This window comes from Scomber japonicus, chromosome 14 (genome assembly GCF_027409825.1).
Source record: "Scomber japonicus isolate fScoJap1 chromosome 14, fScoJap1.pri, whole genome shotgun sequence".
In the NCBI taxonomy this organism is placed as follows: Eukaryota; Metazoa; Chordata; class Actinopteri; order Scombriformes; family Scombridae; genus Scomber; species Scomber japonicus.
The window spans coordinates 15,699,624-15,714,949 of record NC_070591.1 but is presented as its reverse complement, the minus strand read 5'-3'; the positions used below and the strand labels follow the sequence as shown (position 1 = coordinate 15,714,949).

Genomic DNA, 15,326 nt, shown 5'->3' with positions numbered 1-15,326 from the left:
CTGTTTCATGGTAGGTCGCTCGACAGAAATGATGTGTTTTCGACGGGGACGAAAGTGTTGCTCGACCCTTTCCTTTCACTTCGCGTACCTTAAAATTGTTCTTATGTCGCGAACACCGTCACATTTTGTCGCAAAGTGTAATTGGGGAGTGTTACTACCGTCACCGTGAAGGTTGTAGGTTTCACTGAACTTCCTTGGTACTTTTGGTCTGTAATTTTAGATAACTTGTAACGTCCTCGTTTATGTAGTCCCAGTCGGAAGTGATGATGGGACGTGGCTGGAGGATACCCTCTGGTTACCATGGAGACGACTGAACTATTTCGCCACTAAATGTATATTTTTAAGGTCGACTCTTTCTTTTTTGTTGAGTGATTATTAAAAAGCCATAAAGTATAAAACAGCCTTTGATTTTGTCCGACATTGACACCAAAGAGAGAGGAACCATAAACTTTAAGACATTTGTTTGCTTCAATAGACATTAAGCTAGCGTAACCGTTACGTTGGCTAACTGAGGCTAATTAGCTCGACGGTCATAAACTAGCCGGGCTGTGATTTTTTTGAAGCCGGTGTGTTATTAACGGCTCCGCTTCAATCTGGCACACCAAACAAGGCTTCTCGTTTGTTTTGAAGTGAGGTTAATGTTTTCACAGTAGTCAGCTGGCACGGGCGTAACACCAGCAATCAGTAACTAACTTAACCGCGGTGTTACGTTAAGGGTTTCCCACCAGCTGTGGCTGAATCTAACGCCCAACCTCCGACCCAGTCCTGCCGGTGTCGATGCTCGGCCCCGTCCTGTCGTTATGCTTGAGTATTGGCTGGTGTGCGGCGAATTATGCAGATTTCTGGACGTCGGAGGAGGAGGGCTGGAGGCTGGGCCAGCGGAATGCTACGTGTCTTGAAAGTCTCTTCTTTTAAAAGCCCCCCCTTTCGTCTGCATCGATTTACTGTAGCCAAAAAGTTTGTTACAAGTTACAACTTAACAGCGAGCGACAGACTGCCCCGATCCAAGTCCGAGTCCGGAGATCAGCGGCCCATTGGTGGTGTAACTCTCGCACGAAATGTCCGGAGTGAAAAAGCTTCGTACGGTAAGAAACTAAGATCTTCAGATAACGGGGAAGGGAGGAAAGGCGACAACTGAATTTCAAGTTGTCATCAGAGTAGCCTCAGTCAAATGTTTCACAAAAGAGCATGGATGTGCTTTTGAGTTGGCAACGCCGAGATGTACAACTCCTCCGATGTCTGTGTTTAATAAGTGTCTTATTAATGCACGATAATAACACCCCGACTATCCGCTATATGTTCCCCGCTGTCGATACTGCGCTCATACAGAAAAAGCAGTGGGAAAAGACACAATAGTTGAGAGCTAACCCTGATTTTCTTTTCTGCTATAAAAACTCGTTTTCTGTCTTCACTTCTGTGCCTCTTCACTGTACTATACTACCAGGTGTGATGGTTGCAGACATGCCTTGACTCTGAATAGCCCGGTTGTTGTAGTAACGTACCCATGTCAATTTGGCCCATTCATACCGTAAGGTGTCTTGTGAGGAGGGGGGGCTTTAGGGGGTAGAAAGAAGCCACTGTGAGACGGCAGGCTGAAACAAAATGCTGCACAGAAATGCTGCTAACTTGGACAACATAAGGAGAGTTTATCATAAGAAAGCTCATATTTCATGTCATGTGTCCCATAGAGATGCATTTTATAGATACAGTCAAGGTGTGCACCATTGCAGAAAATGTGTGACACTGAATCCACTATGTACTGTCTGATAGAGCTGAAATGCATAATCAGTGTCCAATTAGATGATTAAGCCAGTGGTTCTGGGGACCCAGCAAAAAGGGGAGTAATGCATGACTAAATGTATGACTATTTTGTTTCATTACATTTCATGTAATAAAACATCTTAAAGAAAAAACCTTGTCTTATGGGGGTCTGTGGTCTAATTTGTGTCGGTTTAGGTGTCCCTGACTTGAAAAAGTTAGAGATATGGGGATGTACGCTGAACTGTAAGCAAGAGGAAAACAGTTGATAGTAACAAGACATGATAGCATAGGGCACTATCAGATAGTTCAGTTACAATTACAGGTAAATAAAAAACAAGCAAGACGAAACGTGGGAGGACATTAAGAATGTAACAAAATCAAAATGAAGAATGGGTTTTGCATGAAAGCACGTCTTAACATCTTGAACTTTTCTCTTAAATAAATGCAGTTGTGTCATGATTTTGATGACAGCGCACACAAAAAAAATACAGTGTTGAAAGGAAGGAAAAGTGGATAAGGAGTGGGAATGAGTCTGCGAGAGTAGGTGTCTCCTACATTTGGAAGAATAGTGCTGTTTGTCTACGGCTCACACAGTTTGGGTTGGTATGTGTGGGTGTACACTCACAAACTGCAGGCTTTGTGACATTTGGGGAAGATTATGCTCCTCAATAGAGCATACACCAAAGTAAACTTTCCTTTGTGCATGCTGCTCATGATACATTAATCAGGGCAGTTAGAATATTGCAAAGTCACACTGATACTCAAAACAGCACATTTAATAAACACAAACTGGTTTACGAGTCCTGTGTGGCTTAATATCTATTCTTGGTACCAGTGATGCCCAGATTGGTTATCTATAAAATTTATGGATTCCTTCTCCGCCAGTGAATTAGCAAACAGTAACTTTACATGGTGATCCCCTGTCATCCTTCATAGACACATGTCTCTACTTTGTTACGGTTATTGTTTTTTTATTTTACAGATGTGTTTGTGCGTGTTCATGTAGAAAGTCATTTGAAGCAAACTGCATATTTAAACTGCTGTAACACTGGGTACAAAGTGGAAAAAGCAGAACTCAGACACTCTACAGGCAAAAAATGTACAGGGTGATAAGAGAGTGGGGATGAATACGCAAAAAGTGAAGTGACGGGGTGGGTGTAGGGAAGAAGGGAGAGTGGGTGCAGAGGGCGAACGTGTGGGCACGAGCACTGCCACATCATCGCTGGGCTGCAGGCAGCACACTGGACACATTGTCCAGTCAGTCCTCTCCCTCCCACCATCCCTTCCATGACTCCCTCCTCTACCCCTCCCCTCTAGAAGTCAATACAGCCCCATTTATCCTCAGCCTGGTCCACATAGTCACTTGGGTGATATAAAACCATACAGTGTATGGTAAACTGAGCTCTACTCACTATGCAAACTGGGTGGGCCTGGATAACACAACCAGTTAACCCTAAATGGCGTCAGGCCAGAAGCTTCAGATTTTCTACAAGTCATTGTGAACAATAGGTTCACAACAATAGGTAAGTTGGATGTGGGTGGGTCGATAACTGATCTGAGGTGTACATTAATACTTGGCAAGTGTTTTAGTGGAACCACCCAAATCCTGTTATCAGCATTACAAGACATTTAATTATCAAGAAACTACTTAAGCTTACCTTACAGCTAACTTCACTGTGTTCTTCTATTTAAGGACCTCAACAGGTCAACTAACGTGGTGTACCAGGCCCACCATGTCAGCCGGAGCAAGAGAGGGCAGGTCGTCGGCACCAGAGGAGGCTTCAGAGGATGTACCATCTGGCTCACTGGTAAATCTCCATTAGTCTTTTATAACATCCACCTGTTGGTGATGATGAGGCTGCCATGCAGGAACCAAACTATTCACACATCTTTCAACCCACCTTAAAATATGCCTCCCCTTATGTTCCTACTAGGTTTGTCTGGTGCTGGGAAGACTACCATCAGTTTTGCCCTGGAGGAATTCCTTGTGTCCCACGCCATCCCTTGCTACTCGCTGGATGGAGACAACATCCGCCAAGGCCTGAACAAGAATTTGGGTTTCTCTGCCGAAGACCGCGAGGAGAACATCCGCCGTATTGCAGAGGTGGCCAAACTGTTTGCCGACGCTGGGCTCGTTTGCATCACCAGTTTCATCTCTCCTTTCACCAAGGTCAGAAAACAGCACAGGAGTTAGATATCTAACAAACAGTATCTGATGATGGTGGATGTTAGAAATGTGGGTTTGACCTAAGAGTTTTATATCTCATGTCGAAAGTATCAGCTGTTTGAAATACAATGACACACTTTTATGTAAATTAGAAACGCTGACTCATTTCCTCCACAGGATCGCAATGAGGCAAAGAAAATCCATACAAGTGCTGGGCTGCCATTTTTTGAGGTGTTTATCCACGCTCCTCTTGAGGTGTGTGAGAGCAGGGATGTCAAAGGACTTTATAAGAAGGCTCGAGCTGGAGAGATCAAAGGTCAGTGTGACAATGCTCGCTGTCTCCCCGTGTTGTGTTTCCACAATACCGGGAAGCTCACTTCCCATCTTTACTGTATATTATATAAGCCAAAATTGAATATCAAAGTCTCTGGGGTTTGAATGACATCTCTTTATATGTTTTTACATTTTTTGCCAGGCTTCACTGGGATCGACTCAGATTATGAGCGTCCTGAGGCACCAGAGTTGGTACTGAAAACTGGGGAGCTGACAGTGAATGAATGTGTCCATCAAGTGTTGGAACTGCTCAGGGACCAGGTGAGTTTGGCAGAGAATAATTTTGGGGCTTTCCTGCTTAAGACCGTTGGACAAACCACTAAATTTGTTTAGATTTTTGTAGTTCAATGACCCATTCTACTGTACATATTGTCTCTCACAAAGGCTTCCATCAGTGTCACTTTACTGCTCTGTATCACAAAGAATTTACATATCAAACAGTAAATATTAACTCCTTTAAGGACTAAACCAAAACATATATCCCTATTTAAACAAGCAGCTTATGTCACAAAGCAAGTTCAATATAGTAAAGGATAGGTTATACTTGGTGGCCTCCTAAAACCAAACAATGTATATCCTGGACACAATTGTGATGGATGTGATGTATGTTTTTTCAGTATGGCTGAAGACGTTCTCATGAAAGAGGAGGGTTGCATATTAAAACTAATGCGAGACAACAGAAAATGACATAATTATATCACATATACATACACAATATAAGGTATTATATCAAAATAATACATTTTTTAGGATTGAAAATACTTTTTTTTGATAAATGTGGCGGTTGAATACTACAAAAGAACCTAAAGGAAATGGCATTCACCTAACATGAACTGAAAGACAAAGAGTAACATAAATCTTGCTCTGTTCACCCTCTAATTTACACCTGTCACAGCTGAGAAAAAATATAAAGAAGAAAGAGACATATAAGAAGAATATAAGGTGTAACTCTCTTGCACTCAGTGGCATTTTTCACCCATGGGTCCTTTATATGTGTACGTACAAGAATAACAGATCCAACCATAGCTATATACACAGAGTTCACAATACAATGTCAAATATTGACTCATCACTGTGATCATCCTAAACCATGGAAGAGAAACTGGAGGGACAAATGTAACCCAGGCCATGAATTATAAACCTAATGTATTATTCTGGGTAGCATAATAATAAGAGCTTTACATAAAATTAGCAATACAAATACATTTGAAGGATAAAACTTAACATTACTGCTGCTGCCAAGACTCAAACTTTGCTGAATGAAAAGTTGCAGATAAAGTATATACAAAAGCTTTTTATTAACGCAGCTGACTTGCTTTTAGATAAAATAATGCAGTGTCGTCACAAAAGACTTTCTAAAATTGGCCTGTGGTGAAGATTTTGGGTCTGTAGCTGCAATACTTTACAAATCATTCTCACTTATGTCAGACTTTCATTTCACTTATTATAGACTAGTAAACATATTCATGCCACAAAGCCAAACCAACATTGACTCATATTATTTGAAAGCAGCTATTGAGAGATTAAAAAACATTCAAAGAAAACACTAATGATCATGATTGTAGCACTCAAGCTCAAAGAGCCAGGAGAAAGAAACAGAGGATAAAGTGATGTTGGTAATTGTATCATTCACTTATATAAATGTAAAATGAGGTAGAGAACAGGTTTAGCAGAAAGAAACACTGTAGAGCTACGAATATGCCCCAAGACAGACGGATGGATTTCTCTGCCAAATGACAAACTGTGAAATGCAAATGTGAACTGTATTATCACACCACTATCATACATTACTGCCTTTTGTGGAAATATCCTGCATTTAATAATAATACACCAAGGCCTTTTTACACTAAGACCAAAACAGCACACCAAGAATATGAACATGTGTGTACATGCATGCATTGCGTAAAAAATGCCACTAGGCAAGCTGTTTGCAAGTCTGTGTCATAGTTAATTGCGACATATCTGCGGCATTCATTGTGCTGACTGAGTTGTGGCTTAGATGATACGATACAGTACCATTTCCCCTGGAGAAATAAAAGACAGGAAGTGGACGAGGTGAAATTGCACATCATGTAAATGGTGTATATTACAGCATAATCGTATGTAACTGTTGTGTGCTCATTTGGTGCAGTAATATTTAGTAACTTAGGGTTGTTTTAACCTTTAGATACGGGAAACTGACAACTGATGGCACGTTCATGATCTCTGTGGATGTTTTAATGGTCAGAAACACAAGATTAGGAAACAAATGTGTGTGCAGTTACACATCAAAATAACCACAGAAACACAGTAACCAATAGTAAACCTAATTGCCGCCAGCTCATGCTTGTGTGTACATACAACATGTCTTATGTGTTACTGTCTCTGTCCTTCTGTAAAACTGATGATTTTTAACATTAATTCTGTACAGAGAAATGTTTGGTTTGTGGAAGGAGGGTAGTACAGATTATGAGTAACTTTCTCCACAGGTCTTTGCTCCCTGTCATCAGCTGCTGCTTTATGTCTTGACTAATGAATGGACTGATTTAAACCAGGACAACTCAGTAAACCAGTAGGATTGAAAATCAGCAGCACTCTAGAGGACAAAATCCTTAATTCAGGGATGTCAAACTCATTTAAGTTAGAAGGCCACATACAATAATAACCTATATAATATATACTATAACTATAATAAGTCATCTATTTACTATGAGAAATTAGTGCAATTTGGAGAATATATCAGAGTATTTCATACAGAAGCTGCTGATTGATGTTCAATATATGAATGTTTTAAATATGACCACAATATGTTTTGATTGTTTTTTCAGAGGTTGTATTCTGGTCAGGGTGGGGGGGGGGGAACCTCTGAAGCAGCAGAAAGATTGCAAAATATGAAAATTGCAGAAAAGTAATTCCAAAGTTATCTGCATTTGACCCCTTGGCGGGCCATTTTTGGCCTGCGGGCCGTATATGACATCCATGCCTTAATTGTTGTTAATTCTTCATACAGCTGAAAACACACTTTGAGAGTACTGACAAAGATTCATAAAATTATATTAAACTTTTGATTATCAATTTCCTGTATCATTTAGAGCTGCCCCTATTGGTTCACAGTTGACTCAGGACTTGACATTAACTTTTACATATTTACTGATGAAAGTATGATGGAGAGAAGGAAAGAAGGAGGAAAGAATGCCGAGTCCAATACCTTTTATTGTGTTCTGACGTCTCACTAGTGTCCGCTGGTTCAGAGCAGAGGTTTTCATTGTTTTTAGTCAACACACTTTCTTGAAAAGCGTTTCTCTGGTTACCCAAAGCTTGGATCTGATTGCAGGGAGATAAACCTGATTGAGAGCAGGTTAAGTGTATGTGACAAAGTGAGACATTGTGGTGAAGATTAAAAAAACTGGAGTAAAGTTACCTCACCAACCCACACATGTTTGCGAAACAGACCTTAAATGAAAGGATGAATTCAGTAGGTTTAAGTTTTCACCCCACCTGGTGGATACTGTGCTATTCTTAACTATGATGATTTTGACCTATTTTCATTATACATTACATTATAACCAAAATATCTACAATAAAAACTGTGTCTGTAACGATCAAGCACACACACTGTAAATCATCACATCACCAACATTATCTTCTGTAAGTATGACATTAATATTAAGTTTCTTTGCTTTCATGTAGAATATTGTACCAGGAGAGATCATGGAGGAGGTGAATGAACTCTTTGTTCCGGAGAACAAGCTGAATCTCGCTGTGGCCGATGCGAACACGCTGCCCACCATCAGCATCACCAAGGTAACCCACCACTTCAGTATATAGGCTTCTTATTTATCTCACGCCTAATGGACATGTGGTCAATACTGGACATGGCAGAGAGCTGCTCATGATAAGCCCATAAATATTCCCTTTTGTTTGGACTGTTTGACTTCCTTAGCTACTAATAAAGACCTAAATAAAAGTCCACCAGGCTACAGGACAGCAGGGTGTATTATTTTATTTTTAGATCAGGATACTACTCTCCTAAGTCTAGTTAAATTATTGTGGACAGCCTCAGTCTCAGTGAGACTGTTTCAGATTCAGTGTGGATTGATACGTTTAATAAAATGAAAGTGTATCTATACAGTTAGAAAACACATTTTATTGCCCTGACACAGAAGCGCAGCTGACTCGCTTTGAGATAAAACAATGCTGTGTCAACACAACAAAAAGATTTTAACCACATATAAAAATACACTGAATTAAACCTTTTTTTTAAAATTATGTTTTCCAAGAGGGTCCAATCAGATCATTGTTTCAAATATGTTGTTTTTTCTGCAGCTTTGATGCATTTACTGGCTCACAGTCTGTGTGGGAAGGAGTGACGCATAAAATTGGATGTGTTTATTCAGTCAAGACAGGTCGTGAGACTTGTTAGCTTCCTTTTATACAAGCAGCAAGAAACACAAAATAAAGAGATTACACCAAGTGATGACAATATACTAATACAGTATTTATGAATATGATTATATACCGTGTTTTCATGAGGGAAATAGGATTTAGTGTTATCTCACAACATCTCGCCATGGTTTAGTGAGGAAGTGAATGTATTGATCATAAATACGTCAGCAGTGATATCTTACTCAAACAGTACAATTGGGTTTTTATATAGTTAGACACTGAAGGTCTTTCAGTAATGGAAGAGAGTTCAAAAGGTTAAAGCTTATTTGTGAGTTTTAAAAGAAAGCAGTTGTTTGGCTGCGCCTGTTTTCCATCTATACAGCCTTATTACTCCCACAATTCATTCATTCATTCATTCGTAGCGTAATTACAGGCTTGTTGATTAGAACTGAGAGCGATTATTCTTTTTCCACAGTTGGATCTACAGTGGGTGCAGGTTTTGGCAGAGGGCTGGGCGAGTCCTTTGAAGGGCTTCATGAGAGAGAGAGAGTTTCTCCAGGTCCTGCACTTTGGCAACCTGCTGGATGGTAAGAGACGACCACACTTCTCATAACCTGCTGGGGCGTTATCTCTTCACCAGTTTACCCACTAAAGCATCCACAGCAGTGTAGCATCAACCAGATCCTGTTCTCTTTCAATATGAACTGAAATTATGATTTCATTATTGGTATTAATCATTAATCATTGGGCCATTTATTTTAAAATAAAGCTGAAATATATATGAATTCATTAATTAATCATAGTCCCCAAAAGGTCCAAAATCATCTTTTTTGTGTTTAAGATCATGATATAAAGGACAATATAAAAGAAAATGTGCTTATTTTGCTATTTTATTTAACACACATACCAAGTAAATCTGATCGTGTTTTTCATTTCCAACATATCGCCCTGTTTCCAGATGTAGTTGTAAGTTACACACACATCAATTTCTTTCAGGCTGATCCTATTCCACAAGTCATTTCTTAACTCAGTTTTGAGTTTAGCATATGTTCTGAATTGGGTTTATTCCATTTCATTTATTCGCCTGTTTTTCTTGAAACAGCTGGCAAACAAAAGCTTTTAATCAAACCAGCATTACATTTCCTCACAGCACACTTTTTAAAATGAAGTGTGTATACACTGCCCACGGACTGTATATCTGTACTTCCCATAAGTACGATTCACTATGTTGTCTGTTTCACTGTCTGCTCATACAAATAACTCAATGTGTTTTAGCTTTTTATTTCAGTTATCCATCACTTTTGACTATTCTACCATTTATACTTTTAACTAAATCAAGTCACAATTTCTTATTTTTTCAAACTAAAGTAAGCTTATCACATATTCACTGTTAACTCCAGAAGTACTGCTTGAGGGTTGGAGATCACTAAAAAATACAACATTGTTTGGACTTTACTTGTTGCCGCGAGAGCTTGAAGTGCATTGTACTTTTTTTCTTGTGTTTTTATATCATGTAAGTTATAATTCTGAAATAATATATGTGCTTTGGTTCACTGGTTGAGATTAATGCATCGTCTTCTGTCTCAGGTGGGACCATCAACTTAACTGTTCCCATCGTCCTGCCTGTTAGCACCGAGACCAAGCAGGAGCTGGACGGCTCTGCAGCCGTGGCTCTGGAGTACCAGGGTTCTCGTGTGGCTATTCTCAGGAACCCAGAGTTTTACCAGCACCGCAAGGAGGAACGCAGTGCCAGACAGTGGGGCACCACTTGTCCAAAACACCCTTATATTAAGGTTATAAGGCACTCATCAGAAGTTATCATTTCAATATCTATCACAGGGTTGCACTACAAAAAGGACCTACATCATTGTTTACTTTCACTGTGTTAATGTTGAATGAGCAAACAACACATAAATCAGTTAAGACCAAGAAAAATATTACATAACATTAAATGATTCAGCAACTCAATACAAAGGCGGCCTGAACATGAATCATAAATGCAGGTACACGTGAATGTTTGTGTGATTAAAAGAAAGCTGATAGTTTATCACCTTATGCAGATGGTTATGGAGGGCGGTGACTGGCTTGTTGGCGGAGACCTGGAGGTGCTGGAGCGAATCAAATGGAACGATGGACTTGACCAGTATCGTCTCACTCCTTCTGAGCTCAAGCAGAAGTTCAAAGACATGAAAGCAGGTTAGAGAATCCTCAATAATGTTCCCAAAACACAGTCAGGGAACACAAAATGACAGCCAATTTGTTTTAACTAGCTTGTATGATTAATACCATTCCATAAAGAGCATATTTATCTCAGCTGGAGAAATAAAACAAAGGCATGCCCCATTTGTCTTTCAGAAGAACATGACAAAGGACCAGATGAAAAAATAAGGTGGTAAATTAAAAGCTGCATGGTGATGTTTGTGATCTGTGTTCAGTTATCAGTGACACATTTTTATGAACAATGAACCATGATCACCTGTTTTCACTCTGCCTCACTTCAACTTGAATGCTGGTCTAAAAATTGTCCATTTAGTTATCTAAACTATAATACAGTAGATATTTTTTGTTTTTCAGTATTTTTGTTGTGGTCTCATCTTAAGGGTTTTTGTGGTGAAAGCATGCTGTGAGCACAACCCACAAGCAACTTTGATGTCAAATTCATGAAAAAAGCCAGCTGTAGTGACGTGAAAGGCACGATGAGCATGTTTTCTGTGACAGATGTGACACACAGCATCCACATATTTTGAACTGCAGCTCAAATAATACTGCTGTTATTAACTCCAAATGTTATGCAAACTTAATTTTGTGCTGCATCTCCTCCATATTTTCCTCCATGTTTAGATGCGATATTCGCATTTCAGCTGCGCAACCCAGTCCACAATGGCCACGCTCTGCTGATGCAGGACACCAAGCGTCGTCTGTTGGAGCGAGGCTACAAGAAACCAGTCCTCCTGTTGCACCCCCTCGGTGGCTGGACCAAAGATGATGATGTGCCTCTGGAATGGCGAATGAAGCAGCATGCTGCCGTCCTGGAGGAAGGCGTCCTGGACCCGGCCAACACCATTGTAGCCATCTTTCCCTCGCCTATGATGTACGCTGGACCCACAGAGGTAAGGAGCAACAGTGGTTTACCTTTTTAGTCAGATATTATAGTCAGTCAAGCTCTTGACAATCCTGTGCAACCATTTACGTACAATATATGAGTGGTTGAATATTAACTTGTATGTCTTTTGACTTCTCTATCAGGTTCAGTGGCACTGTAGGGCCAGAATGATCGCCGGAGCAAACTTTTACATTGTTGGCCGGGACCCTGCAGGTATGCCTCACCCGGAGACTAAACAGGACCTGTATGAACCCACTCATGGAAGCAAGGTTCTCACAATGGCCCCGGGCCTTACCTCTGTGGAGATAATCCCCTTCAGGGTAGCCGCCTACAACAAGAACAAGAAGGCTATGGACTTTTACGACAAAGAGCGGTGAGCAAAGAAAGATCTTTAAAATTTTACTTGTAATCTGAGAAAACTGGAAACCTGACAGTTAAGCAGAGGTTAACCTGTCGTGAAGTATTTCATTATATATTTTAACATTTTAACTTTAAGTACAGCCATCAACATGTGCTGCTATTTACTGCATATTGCATATTTATTTATTTACTTTGTTTAAATTATTTTTAATGTAGAACTTGGAGTCTACTGAAATAGACGACCGGTGTAATGAAAACAAAATGTACTTCAGGTGCAATTGTCCTTCATCACAACATGTCCACAAATCTTTTTCATATTGGCTGAGAAAATCTGAAAAAATATCACGTTATATTCAAAACCGTGCCTTCACTTTGACTTATCCTACACCTCCAATAACCTTTCCTGCCCACTCTCCCCATGTTGCCCCTCCTTTTTTTCTCACCCTCTTAGACACGCTGAGTTTGAGTTCATCTCTGGAACCAAGATGAGGAACTTGGCTCGCAGCGGAGAAAACCCTCCAGACGGTTTCATGGCTCCCAAGGCCTGGAAGGTGTTGGTCGATTACTACAACTCTATTCAGAAGGACAAGTAATCAGCACAGCGCTCGGCTCACCAGCCAGCAGCATACTATGAAAAGATACAGTCGGTTCTTAACGGGGGTTAAATATAAACCCATCTCTCCAGGAATAGTTTAGATATCTGCCTCTTTTATCTTATCCAAAAACGCTCAGTAAGAATGATGAATTTAGATTTCTATAAATAATGGTAAAGGTGGGTGTTCGGATCAGAATGACTTCTCTTGAGCAGTCAAAGCATTATATTTTGCATTCCTTTAAAATGAGGTGATTTTTAAATCCATTGTATGTTTATACATATTAACTTAAGCTATGTATTTTAATAAATTAAGGGTAACATGAGATTCTTTATACTATTTTTATTTTTTACGGTTAGGAGCACATCCCATGACAGAGAAATCATTTTTTTTATATTTACACAATATTTGAAGGATACATGACCAAAACAAATGTAGATTTCACATTTTATGACAATTATATCGCAGTCTAGTTATTTGTATGTTACCTGAATGAAAGCATTTTTATTACTACCTACAGTGCCTGTTTGTATTTACATGTATGAATGTTAATTAATTCATCATGCTACTGTTCCCTATTATTGTAAAAATACAATGTAGGTTGTTTTATATTTGAAAGTGCCTTTCTCTCAAATGCCAACATTATAAAACTGAAATTGTTAAAAATGTATTGTTGGAGTTTGTCTGAAATGTCTCCAAGCCTCGTGTGATGTTGTGAAGTGGGCATGTGCATTCATTTAATAAAAAGGAACATTAAAGGGTGTATGTAAAATGCACTAATAAAGGAACTTGTTTGTCATTATGAATCATCGCTGAGTATCTAATATTGGGCTATTGTGTTATATAACCTAAAGCTGGTTGCATGTTTCCTATCATATCTCTGCCCTGATATTGTGTGGGTGCCTCTGATTATGCAACACACCTCACAATAACGTCTATCTGAGCAAAGTTCATGCTTATCATCTGAAGGTTAAAGATTGAAGTGGGCTGACCAGTGTTCGTTCTGGGCCTGCAAAGCCAAAAGTGCACTGCCGCCATCTGCTGGTGAAACCTGGTACAGAGGAACACAAAATAACCAACAAATGAGAAACTAGGAAGATCCGTGTAAAAGGTCACAGACATTTTCTGACAGTTGATCGGTTTGATAACTGCACTCATCATGATAACATTACTTACTGACACCAGACCCGCTGAGATTTATCTACGGCTCTCTGATCTACCAAAACTATCAGTTACATTTCCTGCTGGCATGAACTTTGATTAAAAATTCACAACCTGCAGCCAAGTCAACAGTGCTGGTGTTCTTTGAAATGGTCTGATGTTGAGTATTCACACACTGGGAAACATGGAATCAGCTCTGGATTGGCTAGACCAGATCGATCTTTTATAATAGGAGATCCTGAGACTCTTTCAAATTACACTTAAGAGATGGTTGAATGAACTTGAAGGACTGATTAATTTTGCCAGTCATTAAGCTGCCAGGGCTTACATTGCTATGAGGAGACCCAGTCTCTTCTGCAAGAAGCAGATTTCTAATTAGCCTTACATGGGATCAGATCATTTAATCTGCAATGTTCCAGGTAACCCCATTTAAATCTGCTGAACTGCACTCTCAGGACTTAATAAAATCTCCAACTACTGTACATCCAACATGTCATGTCACTAAGAAACAACAAGGATGGCTCCTGGTATAAATCTCTTAGAATGTGGTCAGTGTCCTTTAGGCTTCATACAGCAAGTCTGAATATAGTCTAACTCTGTGTTCAGCTCTGGCATAAGAGCCAGTGTTCAAGGCTTCTTTAAATATATTAATATTAATTAGTTATTACAGATTTTGAAATGGTTTGCACAGTTGTGGTGTTGCGTGGTGTGTGATTGACTTATAGTTGTGTGTATTGTGTTAATTATTTTGCAGTGTGGTTGTGAAGCTCCTCTTGCTCTGTAGCTGGTGCTGTTTGGCTGAAATTGTAATGGGCCCTGCATCCACTGCCAGTTTCCTGAAGGCACATCATCAGATACATTACTATTATTTTTTTTAATGAAATTTATGTTGCTGGTGTGCTGGAAATGCATCAGACTAGAGCCCCAACTAAAAGATTATTATTGATTAATCGGCTGATTAGTTTGTTTAATCAATTCATCAGACGGCCTATAAGGTTTCAGATAATAGGAAAAATCTGCCTCATAGTTTCCGACAGTCAAAGATCATATCTCCATAAAACAGTCTAATAACTAAGGTAGTCATAATGAGAAGTATAAGAAAACCATATTTATACTTGAGTATTTGACTTTATCTAGCTAGTGAATTGTTAGGACTTTTTTTTCTGTGGATAGACTTTTTTTCCCCAACTGTAATCCAAACCCTACAAAACATGACCTCACATCGATATTATGGTTACACCCTCATCGGTAATATATATTTTTTTATTATAATTAATTTTATAATCTATTTGTTTGAGTATTTATTGCTCTTTTGTCATACAAATGTAGGCTATAAATGTGTCTTCTGCTTAATAACGTGTAATGCAATGTTTTTTTTTTGTTTTTTTTCACTGTAATTGTTCTTCAATGAAAATAACATTTGCGTCAATGCTTATGCAATTAACAATCCTGGTGTCATTTAAGATTTGATTTGTCGAGATTT

General features: G+C 39.3%; 1 protein-coding gene across 1 annotated transcript; it reads left to right on the top strand.

Annotated features, from left to right (window-relative positions):
• Nucleotides 1-781: 781 nt before the first annotated feature.
• LOC128372860 (bifunctional 3'-phosphoadenosine 5'-phosphosulfate synthase 2-like) lies at nt 782-13,470 on the top strand. The gene is made up of 12 exons (XM_053333051.1): nt 782-1,085; nt 3,455-3,569; nt 3,696-3,931; nt 4,106-4,244; nt 4,404-4,522; nt 7,931-8,044; nt 9,102-9,213; nt 10,214-10,419; nt 10,687-10,822; nt 11,468-11,736; nt 11,873-12,102; nt 12,541-13,470. The coding sequence occupies exons 1-12, from the start codon at nt 1,059-1,061 to the stop codon at nt 12,680-12,682; spliced, it is 1,845 nt and encodes a 614-aa protein (XP_053189026.1). The 5' UTR covers nt 782-1,058; the 3' UTR covers nt 12,683-13,470.
• The last annotated feature ends 1,856 nt before the right edge of the window (nt 13,471-15,326 follow it).

Bases quoted from the DNA above. Each gene is read 5' to 3' on its own strand.
- LOC128372860 (XM_053333051.1), top strand. From the start codon at position 1,059: ATGTCCGGAGTGAAAAAGCTTCGTACG. The intron at 3,570-3,695 runs GTAAATCTCCAT...TGTTCCTACTAG, and splicing joins ATGTACCATCTGGCTCACTG to GTTTGTCTGGTGCTGGGAAG. The intron at 9,214-10,213 runs GTAAGAGACGAC...CTTCTGTCTCAG, and splicing joins CTTTGGCAACCTGCTGGATG to GTGGGACCATCAACTTAACT.